This window comes from Pseudorca crassidens, chromosome 3, assembly GCF_039906515.1.
Source record: "Pseudorca crassidens isolate mPseCra1 chromosome 3, mPseCra1.hap1, whole genome shotgun sequence".
NCBI classification, from domain to species: domain Eukaryota; kingdom Metazoa; phylum Chordata; class Mammalia; order Artiodactyla; family Delphinidae; genus Pseudorca; species Pseudorca crassidens.
Window position 1 is genome coordinate 101,864,110 of NC_090298.1, and position 25,547 is coordinate 101,889,656.

Below are 25,547 nucleotides of genomic sequence, written 5' to 3' on the forward strand. Positions count from 1 at the left end.
CTTTGTTTTCCCTTTGGACTCATGGCATTTAGCAAGAGAAAGTTAGACGATATCTGCTCGTTTGCCTTTTGCTTTAGTTATTTGGGTATGTTCCTCGTCTCCTTCTGTAACTTGTTATTTACTTGACGGTATCCTGAACATTTCTGAATCATTCATAATGGCATTTAGCATGGTATCATAAATAGCATACAACTTTGCTGGATAATGAAAAACCAACTCTATCAATCAGCATCCTGCCAGGAATCTAGAAATCAGAAGCAATTTAATACAGGAAACTGGTTCAACAGATAAAGGAAGAGCAGAAAGGCCAAAGAGGATATGGTGAGGCAACCCAGTAATCAGCAGCAGCAAGAAGCCCCCACCTCTCCTAGGTAGGAGGGACTACAAAAAGGTACCAGGAAATAGTAGTTCTTAATACAAGCAACCCACAAACTGGGGATGTCCAGTGGGCTAGAACCACAGTGGAGACTGACTAAAGGAAGCTGGAGAAGGGATGCCTGGTGGGAGATGGAACCATAAAAAGATGTAACTACTGCCAGAGAAAATAAGGGAGGTAGAGAGGCAGAAAGAGAGAGAAGAAAGAACTACTATGGCATCTTCCCAACTCCTATCTACCAATCTTCTGTTAGTGTCCCCTAGTGGCTGAATCTACAGAAGAGAAAGGGCAAGGAAGCCTTCACTACAATGCTGAGTGGGAACAGACAGGCAATGGCTGCCACGACAATTAAATCCTTAAGCTTCTAAAGCTTATTTTCCTGTTTATTATTAACTCCGTTATTTTCTTAAGTATGCTGTATCTTTTTAATAATGCCTAAAATTTATCAAACTCTAAAATGCAAGAGCTCATATTGTCAAACTTAGATTGTCTGTTGGATATTACACATTTTTTAATGCCTAGAACTTGAACATTCTGTCTGTGGGGAATCCCAATATAAATGAGAGTCAGGACCTGGCTTCCAACTGCAGAAAGCAAAATAGGATGGCTATCGCTTCTTCCAAACTAAGAGTAGAGTACAGACCTGTGATTTAAATGCGTGCTCCTACCTGAAACAGTGAATCTAAAGGGCACTAATACGGAGAGAGGGTATTCACAATGGCTACTGCAAAACTGAGAGTTCAACAGCCTAACACTAGAATCAGGGGAGACAGAATCCAGGGACATGGCAGTCATGGCACCAACAGTAGCATCCTGAGTAGACTGTTTTATGACAGGATGGGCCCATGACTTGCTTCCCCCAGGTTTTTTAGCTTTCTTGACAGGTTTGTGAATTCCTCTAGTCCAAGAGTTACTCAGTTCTGTTGTCTGTAACCAAGGACTGCAGTATAAGCTATAACTGATAAAAGCTATGAAATTCAACTATTGACAATGTCATGTGCCTCAAATTCTCTGATATGTTATTTGGTATCAGAATACTACAGTTAAATGTTATTACATTGTATATTCAAGTATCATTTTTTATTTTATAAATTTACCAGTAAGGCTAGTTAAATTGCCATAAATTGACATGGGTACCTTTTCCAAAGTGAGAAGATTTATTTCAGACTGTAGCCGAATTTCTGGTTTGCTGCTTTGCTGATCCTTGAACTGATGGAACTCTTTGTCCAAAATCTTATACTTATTTTCAGCATCATTGAGCTGTATTAAAAAAAATTATAGCCACTTTAAAACAGCAGTACGCAAAGTTTAGTATTACAGAATTCAACTCAATAGTGTCATTTTTTACTTTAAGGCATGTTTATATTAGAAAATTTAGAAAATAAAGTATAACGAAAATTAAGATCTCCAGTAATCTTAAAAATTCAGTAAATCAACAATATACAATTGATTACAATACAATTGTACAATTGTACTGATTAACAATACAATGCAATCGATTAACAATATACAAAACCTTTTTAGGAGTACGAAATTTCTTATAAAACCAGTATCTTGAGAACATTTTTGTTAAATTTTGGATGGCAAATGGAAAAGTCGGTTTATAAAAATACTGAAAATAATTTTTAAAAATGCAACATGTAAGATTGAGCATTATACCTAATTATCGATGAAAGCATTATACCTGATTATCGATGAAAGCAATTTTAATGCAGTATTATTTATTGTTCCTATAATTTGATACTGTATGAATTTCATAATTCCAATGCTATTACAACTTACAGATTATTTGGTCCAGTCCCTTCATATTTATAGGTAGGAAAATTGAGGATCAAAGAGCTAAATTACTGAGGCAGTGCCAAAGAGCTAGTGAGCTAGTCACTAGGAGACGAATGAAGAGAATTCAGATCTTTTCATCCCCTGGAATGATGCTCTAATGAATAGTTCCTTAAATTAAAAAAAAAAAAAGAGAGAGAGACTGCCTTGACTAAACACTGTAATTTCCCTTAGAATGGTTTCAAAACTACCAAGAAAAAGAAAAAAAGATATAAAGGTATTTTTTTTAAATGTGGGATTTTTCTAACCAAATGCAAAGAAGCACTGTTTAAAGATGCTTTCTGAAAACATACACCAATATGACTAGCCATCTTTAGATAACCCAATTATCTCTTTAAGACTAAGACTTAACTAAATGCGAAATACTGAGAAAACTGGTGGCAAAAATGGAACTTAAATTACCAATAATAAATTCTTGTTTTATGCTAATAATTATCAATAATTCTAATTAGGATTTATCTAGCATCTTTAGGTAATGAATATCCCACACATGGAAATTTTCCATATAACTGAAGTTTACCTCTTTGAACATGTAAATTTTGTTTAAAAAGTTGAATAGAAACCTCTCTAAAGAATCTGTCACATTTTTGTTTTAAACAAAAACTAATAAACTTAATATTTGGCATTTTTTTGACCATTCAGGACATTATCAATCTACTATTAAGAATTACTAATCAAGCTACTAGGCATACTGGGTTCTTTTTCCTTTGCTAAGTGGCCTATAAGCTACATTGATTTTTTTCAGTTCTGATAACTGCCTTTACATATTTGAATATATATACTTTATCTTCATCACCTTGCACTGACAGTGTATCTATCTGTCCCTTCTACCTGTCCAGTTAGAATTGTGTGTATAGTACATGTAACCTGGTTCAGAGTAAGGGCCTAAAAAGTTTTCTTATATATAAAAGGGGAAATGTTTACAGTCATGGACTTTGCAATTTGGGCATCCCAGAAACTTCTGCTGCCCACCACAGTTTTTTCCCCAGGTCTTAGCTTATGTTTTAGAAGTGCCCCGGGGAATTTTTCCACAATACCAGTTCTTCCCGCCAAGGTTCTTCCCACAATGTTGCCAGGGTTCTTCCCACAACGTTGTAAGCTAATTATACCAGTCTGGGACAGGGTGGACACATGGATTTTTTCATGAGCTCCCCCGGTAATTCTAATACATGTTAGAAGCCTTTGTTCTAGATGGCTGAATCTCCCTGATAAGTGGTAGAAGAGAAGCATTACCGGCGAATCCCATCACAATTGCCCACTTTTACAACTTTATCTTTCATAAATTTACATGTGACCACCACAATAACAATCAAATTTATATTTATAACCACCTAAATAATATGATCTTAACTGACCCTGAACTGCTATGGAAACTATTCTTCATGCCAGGATTTACTAAAGACTTCAGAGGCATTCATCATACATATCTAATCTACACTGAAATGTTTCAAGACAGATAGATAAGCTTCATTTTTAAAAGCCTGAGCCTTCCTTTTTCCAGCAGATATTTATTAAGCCCCTATTATGTGCTGAAGACTGGCTGGGCTCCAGGCATACAGACAGAAACCAAAACAGTTTTATGGAACTAATAATCTGACACTGATCAAATTATCACACTAATGAAAATAAAAACAAACTGCTATAACATATCATAAAGAAATAGAATAAGAGAATAATACCCCAAGAAAACATATAACAAAAACTTGACCTAGACTTGGACAGCAGGGGTCAGGGAAGATTTCTCTGGGAAAGTGATGCCTCAGCTGGAAACTGAGGGGTTAGTACAGTTCACTAGGCCAAGAAAAAGCAGCACACACAAAGATCCTAAGGGTGAAGCATGCATGGTATGCCTGAGGACCTGAAGAAGACGAGTGTGGCTGGAGAGCACACAGAAAAGGTGAAAGAGTGGGAGATGAGGTGAGAGAGGTAGGCTGGGTCCAAACTATGCAAAGCCTGGTAGGGCTAGGTAGTAATTCTGATCTTTATGAGCATTAAGACAACCCTGAATTTAGAGGAGGGTGTCATGATTCCAAATTTCAAAAATATCACTCAGGCTGCGACAGGAAGAACAGGTTACAGGGGTCCATTACTGACACAAAGAATACTTACAGCAAGGTCAAGTATGGACAGGAGGATCATGGTGGGTTTTAAATGCCTTTAAGACACCCAAGTAGAGATGTCTAAAAGGCAATGAGATAAATGGGTTGAGAGTGCAAAGGAAAGGTTTGGGATATAAATGCACAAGTCTCAGAGATACAGATTGTCTCTGAAACCACAGGCACGAATAAGATTGTTTAGCACAGTGTAAGTCTGGAGCTTGGAGGAAGTCCAATATTTAATGGCTAGATAAAGGAAAATAAACCTGCAACAGACCTGAGGCATGGCCAGAAAAGTAGAGAAAAACAAGAAGAGTGATGTTATAGAATTGAGAGAAGAGAATATATAAGAACAACAGTGTTGATGTTGTCAATAAGTTTGTCAGTAAGTTTGAGTAAGATGAGAAATGAAAAACACCCACTGGTGGCTTCTCTGACAACTGGCTGGCTGGGACAATGGGGATGGAAAGCTGAGGTGGACGGGTTGAGAGGTGAGAAAATGGAAAGGAGCACAGACAATTCTCTCATGAAATTTGGTTCTTAACTGAACTTGGTCCAGTGATATATGAAGAATATCTACATTTGCTCAAAGGAGCAAAAAATTTTAAGATGAGAGTTAACTAAAATATAGCACAATCTCATACAAATAATTATAAGGGAAGTAAGATTATTCCCATATAGTCCTCAGCTTTCAGGAAAAGAAGATCCAACTTACATTTGACTCTCAGTGTAGTAAATGTGATTAATAATCCAAATTACTGGGAATTTTTATAACTCCTTGTTATAAAATGATAACATGTGAATGTTATCATTCACATGTTATCATTTTATAATGATGTGAATGATTTCTATTATTATAGAAATTCTATATATTATATTATATATTATAAAATATAGATATTATATATATAATATTATATATTATAAAATATAGATATTATAAAATATATATATTATAAATATATATAATATTATATATATATTATAAAATATATATTATATATGTTATCATTTTATAATGATGTGAATGATTTCTATTATTTCTAGAATGCAAATAAACTCTAAGTTTAAAGAGATGACAGGTATTTTCATCCAACCTGTTGCTGAAGTCGGTGTTTATCCTCTTCTAGTTGCTTCATCTTCAACCTTTCTAGTTCTACTTGGTGAACACAATCTTCTTTGGCCCTACGGATAGAGTCCTGGAGTTCTTGCAGGTTCCGTTCACGTTCTGATTTCAGTTCCCTTCTTTCTCTCTGAAGCTTAAAACAGGTACATCTTTAAGAGGCTGACCTATTACTACCTGCATTATACTAGTCAATATTCTATTACCCTTATATATGGTCAAATGTTCAGAATATTTTATGAAGTGATTTTTATATCATTTTCAGGTATTAGAGAGTTAATGTTTAAGTGTACTAAATTATAAATTTTCAATCATTTACTCCTAAAATACAAAGTATTATCCCAAAATCCATATATGATGCATAAATTCAATTGAAAAGGCCCTAAATGCTTAAAACCCCTATTTGAATAAACCCATTTTATTATGTAAGCAAATATGCCCAAGTTTCTTCACGTCTTTAGAAACTTCTTATTTTTTACCTAATCACATAGAAGATAACAAAGCCTTAGTATTAGGAACAAATACACATTATGTTTAGGTTTAACAATCTAAATCAATTTAGAAATTGCCGAAAATGTGCAGAGATAAGGCTAGGGTGATATGCTGAGAAAATTTTAAGAAACATTTGGGTAAGGAAGGGGCATATAATATTTCACAAGGAAGAAATTCTAATAATTTGAGGTGAACTTTATAGTAATTTAAAAAAGTAGTTAGGGTACAATTTAATAAGACCTAACAAAAATGCTAACTAGGCATGGTACTAACGTAAGTTTATCCTTTCTTGGGATCTAATCTTCAATAGGCAAGAAGGAGGTATATTCCCTTCTTAGTGAAATACAAAATCATGATTCTAGGTCCCTGAGCCTACACTACATTTTCTCTTTTCTCTAGGTAGTGCAACTATCCATTCCTTCCACATAATTGCAAAGGTAACCGAAAATCTCCACTATTGCAAAAGTCAGCCAAAGCTGACTGAATAATAGTTAAGAATTTCAAATAACAGTTTTCTACCTAATTCCTCACCTTCTAACATATAAAACATGCTTCACCTAGTTGAACAGCAGTTTTCTCCATAATGTCTGAAAGACTATTTCCATGAAATATACTTTATACAGTACAAAGGAAAAACAAATGAATGGTATGAATTTAATATATGGATTCTGTGAAATAAAGGCATGATAGATGAATAGAGTACCTCTGATTCTGCAAGGGCCAGCTGCTGCTCTCGCTTCTCCAAGTCAACTAGGGTTTTTTGAAGTTTTCCTTCGAGAACAGTATATTCAGCAACCTAAAATATAATAAAAGTTATCTTTTCCCCAAATTCAAAACACAAATTCAAAAATGCATATATTATGATTTTACTGAAACAGAGGATGTGAGACTAGGAAAATCATGAATTACATATACCAATTCAAAGCAGAAATTCTTTCCACTATACTCTAAGGAAGGAAGCCAATCTAGCTTCTGCTTGGGTATCTCTAGTAATATTCAGTCTCCTGAGGAAGCCCTTCTCCCACTGGGTGGTAAGTTAGACTGCCAGTAAAATGTTGTGTTTTAGTAAAAACTTAGCTCCTTAAAAATCTGCCTTGTTCAATATTCCAGTATTTTTCTGAAGCCCTCTTAGTCACTTATGCTCTTTCTCTGGAACTAAGACTGGTGATAGGCCAGCTATCACCAATCAGTTTCAAGTCAGTTCTCCTATTATTGAGATCTAGTCCTTTATTACAGTTTAAACAACTGAGTTCTTAATTGCTTCTGAAGCTACAGTTCCTGCTTGGGACCTTAGCCTAGTACCCCAATTTGTACAAGCCTAAAGTCCTGCTCTGCTCTGTCTTTAAGGATGTGAGTCCCATTAAGGATAGAGGTCTACCTGCTTGGCCTGTATAGGATCCTCTCTCATGGTTTTCTATCTTTTAGTTCAGACTGATCATATTTACTAGGACTTTCTGAACCAAATTTTCTGTCCTCCTCACCAACAAGTCTCCAGGTCCCAGGCCCCAACCTGATTTTCTCTTTACAAGCCTGGGTTTGATGCTCGTTAGAAGCCCTGTTTTTAAGCCTTTAATCCTGTTTCTATCCCTTGGGAAGAAAAAAAGTATCTTCACATATTTGACTCCAGTGATAGCCATCATACATCCTCCTAGTCTTTTTTTCTCCAAGATAAGCACAAGCGTCAACTATTATTCACATGTTATTATTTCCACATCCTCTAATACTTGTATTTAATCTGGAGTCTACATTCTAAACTAAGTCCTTTCAAAAATATGGTACCCAGGGGGCTTCCCTGGTAGCGTAGTGGTTGAGAGTCCGCCTGCCGATGCAGGGGACACGGGTTCGTGCCCCGGTCCGGGAAGATCCCACATGCCGCAGAGCAGCTGGGCCCGTGAGCCATGGCCGCTGAGCCCGCGCGTCTGGAGCCTGTGCTCCGCAAGGGGAGAGGCCACAACAGTGAGAGGTCTGCCTACCGCAAAAAAAAAAAAAAAAAGGTACCCAGATGTGATCTCACTAGTTCAGAGACTAAAGAATGTGCACTGCTAAAGACAGGTCAACAAATGTCTCCTAATTTTAACTCCATCTAAAATTGCATTTGCTATCTGAGGATCCTAGTCACACTGTTCATTATGTCAAAGAAAATCCCCAAGGTCTTTGTTTTTAAACTTGGAATAACTACACCCATTGTCCAAGTGAATGTTTTACTCTGACTACAGAATGACATTTTTCTTTATTAAACTTTATTTTGATGATTTAGCTCAACATACCAACCAAGCAAGATCATTTATTAATTCTGTTAACTCTACCACTGATTTTTGGTTCATCTTTAAATTCTTAACCAAATCACTAATATAAGTGTGTCAAATTCTGAGTGCCACATGTAAAAAAGCCTTATAGAAAGACAGGTAAACAGGATGGGGAGGAAGTATTCAAACCATATGTTCGTCCTCTGGCAACCCAAACATCTTATCCATGTACCATCACAGATGCGAAGTACTCCCAAATTTATTTTGCAAACTCAACCCCCCCTCCAGAGTTGCAGACCTGTAAATCCAAATACCTGCTGAACATGCCAAGAGTCCCCATAAATCTCAAACTCAAAACTATAAAACCTGAAATCATTCATTATCCTTTTAATTTTTTTTTTTTTTTTGCCGTACACGGGCGGGCCTCTCACTGTTGTGGCCTCTCCCGTTGCGGAGCACAGGCTCCGGACGCGCAGGCTCAGCGGCCATGGCTCACGGGCCCAGCCGCTCTGCGGCATGTGGGATCTTCCCAGACTGGGGCACGAATCCGTGTCCCCTGCATCGGCAGGCGGACTCTCAACCACTGCGCCACCAGGGAAGCCCTATCCTTTTAATTTAAACAAATATTTATTGTATACGTAGCAGATGCTGGGCAAAACAAAGTCATGTGGAATCTATACTCTCAGAGAAGACAAACTATAAACAAAGAAGTGAATATTTAATATAATAGTAGGTAAATGCTACGAAGAAAGTAAAGCAGAATGAGGGGACAGTTAGTGCCTGGGGGCAGGGGAAGAGAGCAGTATTTTGGATACAGTGGTCAGAGAAGGCCTCGCTCACATTACTCTGAGCAGAAACCAGAAAGTATCTCTGAAAGAAAAGCAGTCTACAGATCCTGAGGAGAGAGGTGGCTTAGCATGTTTGAGGAAATACACAGAGGCCAAGACGGTTAGAATAGACTGTGTGAACAGAAGGCTGACAGAAGATGAGGTCACAGAGAAAGCGACGGGACAGATTACAAAAGGCCTTGTAGGTCCTGGTAAGAACTTCGAGTTTTATTCTAAATGTGATGAGGAGTATGATGTGTTTTAAGGAGGAGGAGTACATAATCTGACTTCCTCTACTCTTGGCTGATATCTCAAGCTACAGGGGTCAGTAATGGAGGACAGGATACCAAGTTAAGAAGTAAATGCAGAGACTCCGCAGTGCCAATGCAGGGGGCACAGGTTTGATCCCGAGCGGGGAAGATCCCACATGCCGCACGGTGCGGCTGAAAATAATAATAATAATAAAAATAAAAATAAATAAAGAAGTAAACGTAGTTATCTAGGAAAGCGATTGTGATTGCTTAAACTAGTAAAATAGTATGAGAACGTTACAACAGTGTTTGTCCATTTCCTCACTTCCACACTTTGAGTTATTTTCATCATATATTTTGCTTTTACATATAAGCATCAACATTGAAAAACACATCAGTCACATTAAAAAATGGCTCAAAGATTAACTTGTCTTAAAAGCTAAATGTGCTGTATCATCTGAAGGCTTACTGTGATAAGATGCATACCGTAAGCCCTACAGCAATCACTAAAAAAAGAAATAGATATTGCTAATAAGGCAACTGTAGAAATAAAATGGAATCATAAAAAAAAAAAAGAAAAATTCAATGAATGCAAAAGAAAGCAGGAAAAGAGAGAAAACAAAGAATGTATGGGACAAATTGAAAACCAAGAGCAAGATAGATTTAAACCCAAGCACGTCAATAATTAAATATAAATGGCCGAAAAAAACTTTAAAGAATTTTCTAGTCCATACCCTGTCCTGTCTCTTGATCTAGTGTAGCAACTACCCTGCCATGGTCTTCTACCATTTATAGACATTTCATTAACCACTAATATGAGAGTATTTTTACAGACTTGAATTTGGAATATTTTAGACAAGTCTAATTTTCAGGGTTGTTTTACTCAATACCTTGAGTATAAATAGATAAATATTAAATTTTGGCTTTCTGGAATAAGATCAGATGGTCTCACGTTATCATTCTAAAAGATGTGACTTATAACATTTCATGATTCAATCTTTTAAAACAGCTTAAGAGTTTTTGGTCCTTTTTATTAACTAATAGATTATAATGTAATATTTATATATACTTAAATGTTCTATTTTCTTTTTAAATACAGAGATAGGCTTCTTCTCTGAAGTATTCACTTTCTATATTTATTCACTTTTTGAACAGGTAATAACACATTTGCAGGGTTCAAAATCTAAGGAGTACAAAACAACTTACAGTGAAAACCCTTCTTCCTATCCCTGACCCATTCATTCACTTTATCCAAGCCAATATATAACCATTATAATTAGTTATTCCTTCCAGAGATTTTCTTTAATGTATATAGAAGATACTATCATTAATATTCTTTCTTTCCTCCTTCAATTTTTATAAAAGTCATTACCTTTTTCTTTACTAGTGATTCCCTCTCTCGGTCCCTTTTCTTCCATTCCTCTGCAAGAGCTTGCATATGAGCCAGTTCTTTCTGCTTTAGCTGTCAAAGGAAGAAAAATAAAGTAAAAAAGAGAAACCCTAAATATTTCAAATAAATAAACCAGCTGTTTTCAGTTAAATAATTAATATTGATCATGATATATTTCTTTCAGACATTCCATTTTATTTAAAACAAAACAGAGGATGCCTGAGGTGAGTAATACCCATATGAGTATAATTCAGGACAGTATAAAGTTAATAGCTGTTTTCTACCTCTCTTGTTTAACAACTAATGATTCCAGCTTCCAGGAGGGTATGATAAATGAGATCTTGAAATTAAAAGAAACCTTCAAGTCCTTAACCTCTGAATTCTAACCTTCAGTGCTAATTTTGCCCACAAATCATGGAGAAAGTTTAGGAGAATCCTTTCTGAGTGGCTTCTGTGAAGCTGTCACATTTTGAGTAATTTTTAATTCTTCATTTTTTTAAAGAGTAAGGCATTCTTGAATTCAAAGAGACTAGACAGAGTACCAATGGAAAAGGGAGAAAAGCCTACTATGGAGAAGGGAAAATATACTAAATAGACAAAAAATCTTTTACGTAACATTTAAAAAGTAACCTGATTTTCAAAAATGTCTTCCTGCATCTCTTTCCACATTTCTAGCTCAAGTGCTGCTTTGTACTCTAAGGTTTCACGAGGCTCTGTCTGGATTTCTGAAGGACAAGGTGCTGGAGGAACAGAAGATGGCTTTTGTTGTACAGCAGATACACCCTAAGATATGAATGAAAGAAGCATACTAAAACAAACACACTCACGCATATATACACGTTAGGTCTGTTTTAAAGAATAATTTCATAAGATTCAATGACATATACCTGAGATGAATCAGACACAAAAATCTCACGCATTTTCACTAGTCCGTAATCTTCTAAAGTCACTGTGTAAGAAAGATCTACTATCCTGTTATTTGACCTACAAATGAAATCAGAAATATTTTAAAACTCATGGAAACACTTTTATATTATTTCCTTTTACTTCCCCAATGCTAGAGCACTGAGTAGACAGCATGTCTTGCACCTGACACTTGCTGCTCAAAGTGCAACAGCTTCTGCAGACTTCAAGACCTTCTATATATGTGATATTATATGATCACAAACACAGTATGAAGTACATACTTACATTCACTACAAAATGACCTACAACAGTTACAGATTTGAAAAAACTGAACAGTATAAAAAAGAAATTTTATATCTCACTGCCCACAGATAATCACTGCTAAAATTTCATTTCCTTCCTCTTTTTTAGATCTGTAGATACACATGTACTCATGCACATAAAATCATACAGTTTTGTCCTTTTTTCCCCATTTATCCTCCTGCATTTTCCTCCTGTGTAATGACAAACATTAATTAAAAAATATAATTTTTAATGCCTGTAAAACACACTAATGAATTTATGTAGTAAAATTTTAAAAACTTAACAATTCCCCTACTCAATTATATATAGATTATTCTAGACTCTTTTTCTACTTTGCCTGGAATGAACAGCCTTGTTCATAAATCTTTTACTGGATATGAGCACTGCTTCAGGATTAAATCCTAGAAGTGGGATAATTATGTTACTTGTATTATAACGAATACCTTTCTGTATCACAGAACCTGAATGCAGCATTTACCATTAAATAAAAGGACAATGTTAGAGGAAAATAAAATTCTACCAACAAAAAAATGTGGCTTTGTTTAAATCAAACAAAGCTTTAATGAATGGATCCCACATGATTAGAACTCTTAATAACTTTTACATTTTCTTCTTCTAATGTCAGATTTCAGAAGAAATGAATAAAATAAAATGAAGCGCTATCATCTCTGAAGTTTTCACTTAGGTAAATCTCTTAAAACGTCTGTCTACAGAGCAGGGCGATAAAAGTTATTCAAAGCAATCAGCATTAAAATAACTTCCAACAAGTAATGATTATTTTCATTATATTCTACTTACAATAAGAGAAAAGAATGCTGATTTTTAAAAGAATTTTCAGTTAACCAGAATAACTGATTCTCTAAAAACCTGTTCCCAGATCTCCAAGTGAATAAAGGTCTACTAAACCCTTCACTCTCTGAAAGTGGCATGGATGAGGAAAAGTAAGGGAAGAAATTCCAATAATACTTCTACATCTCAGCTTTTTACTGGGCCTGATTTTCTTCTACAGTCTTACTATGCTTTAAAAATGAAGGCATGTGATATGTAAGGTTAAAGTCAATTTAAATTTCTATTGTTAAATATAAAAAGATAACATATTTGTTGAATGATTTTGTGTAAAATATGTGAACTCAAGTTTTTCACTCTGGCAGTGAATTTCAGGGCAAAAAAAGAATATTCATTTTTTAAAAGTGTCGAACGTTTGCAACGTTCTCCAAGTATATTTGAGGCAAAAGTTTAAATATTTTTCAAGTAGAAAAATTCAAAATAATGTAAAAATACATTATAAATTTGACCCTGAGTTACTAAGCTAAAAAAAACCAAACTGATCCTGAACTTGAAATTATCAGTCTAAAGAGAGGAGAGAGAAATACTTACTCAACACTCTAAGTATAACAGTATTATGGTAGCACAGATTCACTCTGTGAGGATATAGTAGGTATCAGAAAGCTAAAGAGCAAACTGGGATATAACCCCCATAGGTCAAAGAAAAAAGATCAGAAAAAAAAAAAAAGACATGAAAGGATAAGGTTGTAGCTGGCTAAACAGAATAAAAAGCAAAGCTAAGACCAGCTCTAGGAAATGCATTACCCTTGTGCTGCTATAATAGGCACGCTTTCACTGAAAGTTTGTCGCCAACACTGTTCACCATTAGAACCTAAAAAGCGAGTTTTTTCTGAAGACAAGATGTTAGAAAGTTGGATTCTGGCAATTCCCAGAAGTAAATCTTTACTCATTTTATCCTTGTGCCATAATTCAACCAGCAATGGAATCCTAAAAGGAAAAGAGAAACATATGTTCATACCTATCAACTCTGAACTAAGGCTTTTCTATCAACTCTGAACTAAGGCTTTTCTGGACTAAAATTTTTGAATTCCTTCAATGTAGCCAAAGATGTTTTTGCTACCTGGAATGTAAAGGCTCAATTCCACAGGTAACAAACAGAAAATACTATTAGATTTTTTTACACCTCTTCCTGTGCAATAAAGAAAACCCTTCCGAACACTACTATTCCCACAAATGGTTACATAACGTTTAGTTACTCTTCATTCTTTCTTTTAAAATTCTTTTCAAATTGTGATACTCTGAGAAAGTAAAAAGACACTTCACAGATCTCATTTTTCGTCACAAATCCATTTCAGATGGCTGGATCAACATTTCCATTTTATATAGATGAAAAAACAGAAAAAGCAAATAATGCATTACAGTCATTAAGTAAATCAATAATAAAAACTAAACAGTTTATTTATCATCACATATTATATTAGGAAAAAGATTACTTTTCAAGGTTCCTTCATTATTCATATATTGTTTTAAGAAAGTTCTAATATCCCAACTCAGGCAAACAAGATATGAAAATCTAAAAAGAGCCCTCGTAACCACATAAAACTTTATAGTGGAACCACAAGTGTCACAGATTTTAAATTTGTTTCTAGATTCGCAAATGCATAAGCAGCTATGGATGTAAAAATATAGAATTCCTCTTGTTAATATGATACAAATTTTCAAGAGTTGATTTGAGAAAATAATATCATAATATAATATCATACACACCATGTATACATTACCTTAGGAAGGTATCCTGCAGCTGATGAGGCATAGTTGCAAAATCAAATGCACAGTAAGATTGGGGAAGAAAAACTTCCATGTTTTTCCGAACTTCTATAGGAGGATTAGTCATAATAGGAGCTGCACTTCCGAAGAAAGGATATGAGTACCTAGAATTTAAGAAAAACAAAATCCTATAGTTTACAAATTTAGTCTGTTAAAAAGTATAATATGAATATTAAATAAAAATTTTTTCATAGATAAATGGTACAAATACATTATGGTTTTAATCCTATCACCAACTTTAAAATTATACAAATATTTTCAGTGTTGATATAAAAATCACAGAAATTATAGAGAATTATAGAGAAAATTATAGAGAAAATGCATTATTTGCACAGCACTGGTTTCCAAAGTTCCTTTACAAGATCCTCTGGGGAAGGAGGAGTATACACTGGTATTTTGAAGGCAATACACCAAATAAGAAAGAGACAGTCACTTTGATACACTTCAAATAAGACAAAGATTCAGAAGTGAAAATGACTCCACTAAACAAAGACAGAGCTGCCATCTGTTAAGAGCTCCCTGAGGTATACAAATGTAGCAAATTAACATATTGTACACATTACATTCATACAATGTAATATGTCAAAAATATTTTTATAAAAAAATAAATACTAAAATGTGGGGGGGGAAAAAAAAGAGTTCCTGAGGGCATGGGTCTTACCTTTTTCATCTTTGTGCTCCCAGAACAGTTTCTGTCATATAGTAAACTGTCAAGAAATGCTTGCTAAATTTAATTTCTAAACCGATTTTTCTTTATATAATAATGTCCTGATTTTGTATGAGCTAAAAAAACCCTTAGTCAACTCCAAAAGGATGCATTCATAGTATTTTGTCTCTGAATTGAGAAGCAAGCATGAAAGCAACTCAAATATACTACAGATGAATCAAAGAGTGGCATAACACTATTACTTTCTTTCATCATAAAAGTCACATCAGATTAAATAGAAGAATGTCTGACTACTGCTGAACTTATTTTGTACGTAAAGCCAAATAGAGATATTGTAATGCTCACTTAAATTTCATTTTATAATTTGTTATTCATTAATAAAACTAGACTTTAAACTCTACTAGTAGAAATTGCTTTTCCTACAAGAAGAATCCTGCTCATAAACTCAATTCCTACACAATTACATAAACTGAATTTAGGTCATCTCAGAGAGCTCATCCCCTAGAAATTTAACCCCCTACTACAGATGTAGTGATTTAAAAGGAAAAAAAAAAGCAAACACATTAAATTTTTTCTAGTATCAGTTATTTCACAAATTCCATTAGACAAGTGTACACTACAATTTCATATCAACACAGAGCATGATAACGTAAAATCTATCAAACATAAAATGCCCAACATTTAAAAAAAAAGCCTTAAAATGAATCAAAGACAGAAGCAGTAGTCCTCAAGTGATTTCTATAGAGTATTAAGTGGATCATACCTATTTCCTCGGGGTAGTATATTCTTTCCCTTTTCTTTGTCAAGTGAACTAGTAGCCTCCCTCATGTACTGACATATTTCTGACTCTGTCGTCTTCACTAGATTGAGCTCTTTGTTTATATGCCCCATGCCCTAATACCGGACAAACTGCTGGCATAACGTAGGCACTTAATGATTAAACAAATGGCCCTATGGCAAGCAGGAAACACAAAACTAATATGTGCTTTCTAACTGGGCTTGTTCAAGGCTCCTCCCTCACAGCATCCAATCTCAGATCATCCCTGTGCTTCTGGCCAACATCATCTCTAAGTGTCCTAAGATCAGTTTCTCCAGTAGTAGCAGGAGAGAAAAAGGAACAGTTCTATGTTATATAAACCCTGTGAGAAAAGCTATGTCTATGGCAGAAAACTTTTTCCTGGCTTTCAATTTTTAAAAAAACATTTTAGTCATGATTCTCAGCCTCTAACATGAGGTAAAATGCAGAACTTAGGCTGTGAGGACAGACTTCCATTCTATGACTTCACCGTGTGAACTCAGTGCTGGGTCCCTTTGATTCTGTCCATTATTCACACCAAAGCTCAGAGGACTTTGGAAACAACTTGATAAGGAATCAAACAACTGAAAAATTAGATACAAGTAGGAGTTGATTTATGCATTTGAAAGACAGACATGCCTCAAATAACAGCAGGAAGCAATGAGAAGTTGCTGACATTCCTGGGAATGGCAATCCAAGATGATGGAAAGATTTTCTGATTTTCTCATTTTAATCAAATAAAGACCAAAAATTTTATTACAAATGCTAATGCTTATTCCAAAGTAATTTATGAGGACCTAAAGACTCCAAACTAAAACACATAATTATATTACATTTAATATATATATTAGCCACAAAGTCTATGGAAATGTAATATTATTAAAAACAAGCCATTATGGGGACTTCCCTGGTCCTAGGACTTCCCTGCATGGGACATGGGTTTGATCCATGGTCCGGGAAGATGCCACATGCCGCGGAGCAACTAAGCCCGTGTGCCACAACTACTGAGCCTGTGCTAGAGCCCACGAGCCACAACTACTGGACCCCACATGCCACAACTACTGAAGCCCGCACACCTACAGCCTGTGCTCCACAAGAGAAGCCACCACAATGAGAAGCCCATGCACCGCAAAGAGTAGCCCCTGCTCACCACAACTAGACAAAGCCCAAGCTCAGCAACGAAGACCCAACGCAGCCCAAAATAAATAAATTTAAAAAAACAAAAAAAACAAGCCATTATGTAAAAGCCATTTAACTGACTGAAATATATATATTTCAATTCTCTAAACTGAACAGTGTGGACACTTCCAGTTCATTAGGTATGGTTTTTAGATTCATAGGTATAAAAGGTAGATATTAAGACTATAACCTCCCATTATAACACAGTTTTATAGAAAAATCAGACACTATACTCCCATTATTTTGACCTATGGCACCTTTTCTGGAAACAATACACTTTAAGTTCAAGAGTCACTATATTTTAAAAAGGAACATTAACAAATTATTATCAATACCTACAATTACTGGCAAGACTGTTACCTCTCATACTACCAATGCCACCTTTGATTAAGTTCAAAGTCATTAGGACATAATAGCCTTACACCCTTTTAGTCCACTGATTTAACAAATGTCATAACTTCTTTGGTGACATTTCTCCTCTGCAAACCCCAAACAGAGGAAAGGCATTTCTCCTCAGAAAATATTCTGAAACAAAATCAAATCATACCTTAATATACAGTTGACTGGAAAACCAACTTCCAAATCACGGATACTCCTTAAGTCTATTGAAAAGCAAAAATGATGTGATGTTGCAGGAACAGCAATTTTCTGTCCTGAAGCTGTTCCTGAAGCAATGGATGTAGTCACTGGCTGGGCCAGTAAAGCAGGTTCAGAAGAACTGACAGCTAAAATGAACATAAAAATTAAAAAAAAAATTCTGTTTGCTAACAATTTCTCTTAAGTTTATTCAGATAATTTAAAGATATCATCTCATTTACCTCCAAGCAAAGACTTGACTATCTGATTTTATAAACATATGAATTGAGGCATAAACTTCTTAAAGTGACTTGTCCAATATTATGTAGGCTTTAATTCCCATTATAGAACTGTGTAAAAAAAAGAGCTTACTCTCACTCTCAACATATATTGCAAAACATAAAAGCATACAGTACCAATGCGGTAATGTATGATAGCAGCCTGGCAGGCACTAGTATTTCTAAGAGACAGGTGAATATAGCTTAGTATTTGAAGGGTTGTATTTGAGACTTATTGCAGATATAATTACATCACTTTTTAAAAAGTAGTTTGGTTAGGGTTTAAAAAGTAGTTTGTTAGACTATGTCTAACAAAAAACTAAAACTTGACAGAGAGACAAATATCATGATATTGCTTGTATGTGGAATCAAAAAATGGTACAAATAAACTTATTTACAAAATAGAAATAGAGTCACAGATGTAGAAAACAAACTTATGGTCACCAAGGGGGAAAGGGGAGGGGAAGGGATAAACTGGGAGATTGGGATTGACATAGACACACTACTATATATAAAACAGATAACTAATAAGGACCTACTGTATAGCACAGGGAACTCTACTCAATACTCTGTAATGGCCTGTATGGGAAAAGAATCTAAAAAAGAGTGGATATATGTATATGAATAACTGATTCACTTTGCTGTACACCTGAAACTAACACACGTTTGTAAATCAACTATACTCCAACAAAAATTAAAAACAAACAAAAACACTAAAACTTGAAAAGACAGAGGTATCTAGTCCAATCCTATTATACACCAGAGATGTTTAATGAATGGCCCAAGTCCTATAGCTACTCAGTGACAGACCTATAACTTGCACCCGAACTTCTAACTCCTAATCCACCACTGCTCTTACAATTTATACTACTAAATTTAACTGCAGATTCTTACGTAACAGATGGAAAAATTTTATAAGACCAGATAAATATGCATTCTCAGACTGTCTCAACTTTAGGATCAAAAATGATTATTTTAAGTTTACTATAAGAGGCAGTTAGTATCTCTTTTCTCTAAAATTCCAGTGAAATTGAGATACTGAAGAGTTTGCTAACAATCTATTAGAAAGAACTATATTCTTTAATTTCTTTTGAATAAGCTACTATTTCTAGTATGAAAATAAATGAAAAATTCTCTTACCTTTTAGCAAATTCTATTATGAAGTTAAGTAAATTGCAATTACTTTAATCTGATTCTTTTTTTTACATTGGCTTTTTAAAAAACTCAATTTTTACTTAGCACCCATGAAAACTCGCACAGTCATTTATTAGATGGCTGAAAAATCTATACCTAAAAGATCTGTGAAAAGAATACCTTACCCTTTGGATTCGGTTTTGTGTCCTTATCATACTGTAAGCTTTCCACTTCACTTTCTGTTGCGTCGTCTCTTGTTGGAGGTGACTGACTGTGAGGTGGAACAGGGGACATGCGTGGAGACTTGGCCCCAGTGTGTGTCTTCTCCTTTGTGGGGGTGAAAACTGTCTTCTTTGAATGGTGTGGCTCATGTTCATTCTGGGTCTTTAATTCAATTAAAGACTAAAAACAATTTTTAAATAAAGTATAATTTGCAAAGAACTCTCCTTCCTAATTAAGCAAAAATCGTGATGTTGTTTTTAAAAAATACTAGCTTCCTTTCCCAGTTTGGACATTCCTAGTCTATTTCTCTTCATAATTTGCAAATTTTCTTATAGCATCTAGGACCATAAAAAGGAAGATGAACAGGAAGGAAATATGATATCCAGAGCTCCGTATCAAAATGCATCCTAATGCATAAGAAGGGATATTCAGTAAAAGAAGTCAGGCATAGGTGTCCTTGGGAATGGTTATTCCTACCAAAGCAATACAAAGGAGGTCTATATTACTAGAAAACAAACAAAAAACCAAAAACCCAGAAGTCTAGTATGATTTTCTTCCTTTGCTCCACTATCCTCTAAAAATACATGCATATATGTCTTTTTAAACTCTCACTTCAGTTCAGCCTACATAAAAATCAGTTCTTTAAAAGAACCATGACACTAAAGTTGATTCTGGGGCTATATATAATCAAAAAACATATATGTTCAAATAAATGTCTCTATTGCCTAGAGACAGTATGAGGACTATAAAATACTGAGCCAAAAACCTTATCTTAGCTAAGGCTGAGTCAACCAAAAAGGATCCATTAACGCAGATTACCAGAAACTGGGTCTAAAAATATTCTCTTCTACCGTAGTCCCTCTTCTGCCACAGTCACTGACTACGAGCTGGGGGTGTGGGGAATGGTTTTCACTACATGAAAAGACTGGACTGAAGGGCTCTGGACAGTGTCACCTATGAAATGCGGCAGAAGCCACAGCACTTTTCAGAAGGGTCTTTTTGGAGAGGAGGTTATCATATAATGGAGGCCACTACCTAAGAATAATAAATACTTTCTTATGCGGGGTAATGCTTCTGAAGCTCAACTTTTGTGACTAATCATGAACTACATCGAAGAAGCTGGAGGAGGGGAAGGAGGGTCACTACTTGCCTGGGCATCTAAGCCTTCTCTCTGCAGAGCCACAGACACTCCCACAGTGGGGGCTAGATCCACAGGAACAGGTGCAAGCTTTTGTTTGGCTCGGTTTGGAGGGTCCAGAATAAAAGCACCTTCAACTGTGACTGGGCGATGGTTGATTTCTGTACTACCCTTTTTCAGTAGTCCGGTTAAGGGTATTTCTGTACTTCCCAGTGACTGGTCTCCACAGCAGAGGTGGATCTAATATGACAGGGAAAATCAAAATCAGGCTTTATATTTTCTCCTTTATTCTAAACACACAAACCTAACAAAAAGTTATAAAATGATCCATAGAAGGAAAACAGAATGCAGATTATCTTATTGACCTGCAGTGACTAAGGTACTCACACATGATTGTTAAAACTGTTGCTAAAGCACAAAATTTACCCAGAACTCAATAATAAAGTTATTAATTCTTTTCATTTTTCCTTTCAGTACTGTACCCTCCTATGTTATCACATTCTCTTTTCTGTCTCTTTGGTGAGCTATGGTTACTTTAATATTTTACTATGCTATCTTACATATGCAAATTATATCATGAATATATGAATTTAAACGGAAAACAAATACATCAAGCATCTTTTCTATTTCCATTATAACACTAAACACAGTTCTTAAAAAATAAGTGAGTGGGTCCAGCCCTATTTGGAAAATAAAGAACCTCAAATAATTCTGTTTTATTCACCCATAAAACACCATGAATGTTTCTTTCTCTCTTTTTTTGCTTTTCAAACTTTATATATAAAACAGAGTGCTTAACAGTGAAAGGTAAAAGAGAATACCTCTGGGGTGGTGGAATGTACTGTTAATCACTGCTAGCTAATCAAAACTTAAACATTACCACCTTTTGCAACGACCAAAAAAAAAAAGAAAGGCTGCTCCAGATATGTGTCACATAACTATTCTTTTCCCTTACTACATTGAAGCCACAGCAAACCTAGTATTCATATGAACAATGGATACTAGGTATTCACTGAGGCCCGCTTACCACAAAACAAAACAAAACAAAACTTTTAATTCTACTATCAGCAATGACCTATAACAGTCCTAATGTTATTAGGTGTGATATTTTTAATGGGCTGGAGAGAAAGGATTTTTATGACTTAAATGTCCATGAGAATCAAACTAATAAATAGTTTTGGTAAGGAATTTTATAAGATAAAATTCAAAGTGCTTTTTTCCTGCATTTCATTTTATATCATCTTCAACTTTCTAAATAAATACCTTGGATTTAGCAGAACCACCTCTAAAATTTAGTTCCACTAAAATTTCTTAATGCCTCTTTTCACTATCCACTCAAAACGCAAAGTCTAATGAATGATCACTTTACTATAAAAAAAAAATGACTACCCCACCCTACTTCACCACCCATTTCAGTCTGATTAAAATCAATCATAACAAACAGAAAAGTAATTTTGGACTAGATAAGGTTCACTTTTAAATAAAGTCCAATTTAAAACTGGTTTACAAAACTACCAAGTTCAAGAACAGGTTTTAGAAAGTTGTTTTATCTCTTTGATTTTAATAGCAATAAGGTGTATAAATTCTGAAATCTAGAGTGTGATCTGTGTGGTGACAGCTAATCTCCACTAACAATAATAAAACCTGCCTGGTGCCCGCAGCTTTAAGCTCCAGGTACAACTTTTTATTATAAATGACCGATAACTGAGCTACCTCTTTCCACAGTAACAAAGTAAGGCGGTATATCTCCTAAAATTCTGAAATAACTGTCATGCTGTGACTGTACAAGTCAGGATAATTCCTTAAAAATTAAAAGATGTGGCAGAAAGATGATATCCACTTCAGAAATAAGACAGAGTTTGGGTACCTGTTTAATGCTTAAAAAATCATCTCATAGGAAACAATTCTCTGCCATACCTACCTGTAGTTTAGACTGAAGAGCCAGGTAAACACGAAGAATTTCTATACTGCTACGTATTCGAACAGATGCTCTCTCTGGCTCAAAGTCTGGGTTGATCAAATCATTGAAGGGTTCATTTGTAACATCATTCCCCAGTAAAGAATAGTAAAAGAAAAACTCAGGCCGTCTTTCTGGAAGTTTCATGGTACATGGAATTAACTAAATATTTAAGAAAAAAAAGGATTATTATATTATAAACCACTAAACACCCTTAAAGATGTCTGACAACCTCCAAAAATATTTGCTAAAATGATTTTTTATTTCAAGCCTTAAATTAATAACTCAAAATTTCTAAATCTCTGCCAAATTACTACCAAATCACTAGTTTAATTTTTAAAGGTTTATCTTACACAAGCACAGAGACTAAAATATTTTTATACATTAATGTTGTTTTAAAGCTTATGTTTCATTCAACTAGTCGATGAAAACTCCATAAAAGTTCTTTTAGAAGAAAGTGGTCAGATATTTTACACTGAGCTTTCCTTATTTCCACATATCCTTACTCCACCATCCTCTCTGTAAATAAGAGAAGGTTTTTAAAAAATCTTAATCCAAGCTATTTACTATAACTTCTTTTGATGGAAAAAAAAAAAAAAGCTTTGTAGCTACTCTTACAAAACTTGGAGACCTATAAATTAAGTTACAAAAGGCTGTCTTCCACCCACTGTAAGGAGCTGCTGCAGGGGGAAAATGGAGCCCTTCACAAATGAAATGTTTACTGGGGGTGGAACAAGATGGCGGAGGAGGACATGAGCTCACCTCTTCTCAAGAATAACACCCAAAATCACAACTAACTGCTGAACAACCATCGACAACAAAAAAGGTGGAACCTACCAAAAAAGATATCCTACATCCAAAGACAAACAAGAAGCCACAAGGAGATGGTAGGAGGGGCACAATCACGATAAAATCAAATCCCATACCTGCTGGGTGGGCAACCCACAAACTGCAAAATAATTATATCTCAGAGGTTCTCCCACTGGAATGAAAGTTTTGAGCCCCATATCACAATCCCCAGCCTGGGGGTCTGGAATCGGGAGGCAGAGCCTGCAAGGCATCTGGCGTTGAAGGCCAGAGGGATTTGATCGCAGGAAATCCACAGGACCAGGGGAAACAGAAACTCCTCTCTTGGAGAGTGCACGCAAGGTCTTGTGTGCACCAGGAACCAGGGGAAAGAGCAGTGACCTCATAAGAACCTGGGCGAGACCTAATTGCTGGTATTGGAGGGTCTCCTGTAGAGGCAGGGGTTGGCTGTAGCTCACTACTGAGATAAAGACACTGGTGGTTGTATTTCTGGGGAGTACCCATTGGCATGAGCCCTCCTAGAAGCCACCATTTTCTCACCAAGACCTGGCCCCATCCAACAGCCTCTAGGCTCCAGTACTGGGATGCTTCAGGCCAAGCAACCAACACAGTCCCACCCATCAGCAGACAGGCTGCTTAAAGCCTTCCTGAGCCCACAACTTCCCAATAAACACACCCCTTGACATGGCCCTGCCCACCAGAGGGACAAGACCCAAGTCCACCCACCGGTGGGTAGGAACAAGTCCTTCCCACCAGGAAGTCTGCACAAGCCACTAAGACCAGCCTCATCCACCAGGGGGCAGAGAGCAGAAGTCATAAGAATTACAGCCCTGCAGTCTGCAGAATGGAAACCACAATCACAGAAAGACAGACAAAATGACATGACAGAGGAATATGTCCCAGACAAAGAAACAAGATAAAACCCCAAAAGAACAAGTAAGTGAAGTGGAGACAGGCAATCTACGCGAAAAAGAATTCAGAGTAATGACAGGAAAGATGATCCAAGGTCTTGGAAAAAGAATGGAGCCACAGATTGAGAAGATACAAAAAATGTTTAACAAAGAGCTAGAAGATCTGAAGAACAAACTAACAAAGATGAACAATAAAATAACTGAAAAGAAAAATACACTAGTAGAAATCAATAGCAGAATAAACAAGGAAGAAGAACAGATAAGTGACCTGGAAGAAAGAATGGTGAAAATCACAACCACAGAGCAGAATAAAGAAAAAAGAATGAAAAGAAGCAAGGACACTCTCAGAGGCCTCTAGGACAACATGAAGAGCACCAACATTCGCAATGCAGTAAGTCCCTTACATACGAACTTTCAAGTTGCGAAATTTCAAAGATGCAAACATGCATCTGGTTCCAGCAAGGAACCAGAACCTGTGCCATCAATGTCAGGCATGAGTGAAACTGCGGCTTACCCTCCATCTATTGCTGATAATCCTTCAGATTTACCATCTCCCACCTCCTCTCCCTCCTCTAGTCAGTAACTCTTCTTGCCTGTTCACTTGATGCCAGCCCCTGTATGCCAGCTGTTGTACTGTACTACCATACATTTCAAGGTACTATACTGTAAGATTAAAAATGTTTTCTTCATTTTTTCTTTTTATGTATTATTTGTGTGAAAAGTATTATAAACCTATTACAGTACAGTACTATACAGCTGATTGTGTTAGTTGGGTACCTAGGCTAACTTCATTGGACTTATGAACAAATAGTACTTACAAATGCACTCTCAGAACAGAACTCATTCGTATGTAGGTATAGGGGTCCCAGAAAAAGAGAGAAAGGACCTGAGAAAATATCTGAAGAGATAACTGAAAACTTCCCTAACATGGGAAAAGAAATAGTCACCCAAGTCCAGGATGTGCAGAGTCCCAGGCAAGACAAACCCAAGGAGGAATATGCAGAGAACATGTTAATCAAACTGACAATAATTAAAGACAAAGAGATAATATTAAAAGGAACAAGGGAAAAGCAACAAATAACATACAAGGGAATCCCCATAAGGTTATCAGCTGATTTTTCAGCAGAAACTCTGCAGGCCAGAAGGGAGTGGCACAATATATTTCAAGTGATGAAAGGGCAAAACCTACAACCAATAATACTCTACCCAGCAAGGCTCTTGTTCAGATTTGATAGAGAAATCAAAAGCTTTACAGACATGCAGAAGCTAAGAGAATTCAGCACCACCAAACCAGCTGTACAACAAATCCTAAAGGAACTTCTCTAGGTAGAAAAGAAAAGGACACAACTACAAACAAGAAAATTACAAATGGGAAGGCTCACCAGTAAAGGCAAACATAAAGTAAAGGTAGTAAATCATCCAC

General features: G+C 35.7%; 1 protein-coding gene across 8 annotated transcripts in view; it reads right to left on the reverse strand.

Annotated features, from left to right (window-relative positions):
• CEP120 (centrosomal protein 120) overlaps positions 1 to 25,547 on the reverse strand; it is a 79,244-nt gene that overhangs the window by 29,248 nt on the left and 24,449 nt on the right. For all 8 annotated transcript variants that reach the window (XM_067731574.1, XM_067731576.1, XM_067731572.1 and 5 more), the window contains 12 exons: positions 22,371 to 22,568; positions 20,462 to 20,689; positions 19,275 to 19,491; positions 17,649 to 17,826; positions 14,414 to 14,563; positions 13,437 to 13,619; positions 11,525 to 11,621; positions 11,268 to 11,420; positions 10,620 to 10,709; positions 6,627 to 6,719; positions 5,406 to 5,567; positions 1,514 to 1,636 (listed from right to left, as the gene is read on the reverse strand). In XM_067731574.1, the coding sequence (XP_067587675.1) occupies positions 1,514 to 1,636; positions 5,406 to 5,567; positions 6,627 to 6,719; positions 10,620 to 10,709; positions 11,268 to 11,420; positions 11,525 to 11,621; positions 13,437 to 13,619; positions 14,414 to 14,563; positions 17,649 to 17,826; positions 19,275 to 19,491; positions 20,462 to 20,689; positions 22,371 to 22,568 (1,872 nt within the window). The remainder of the gene's footprint in view (positions 1 to 1,513; positions 1,637 to 5,405; positions 5,568 to 6,626; positions 6,720 to 10,619; positions 10,710 to 11,267; positions 11,421 to 11,524; positions 11,622 to 13,436; positions 13,620 to 14,413; positions 14,564 to 17,648; positions 17,827 to 19,274; positions 19,492 to 20,461; positions 20,690 to 22,370; positions 22,569 to 25,547) is intronic.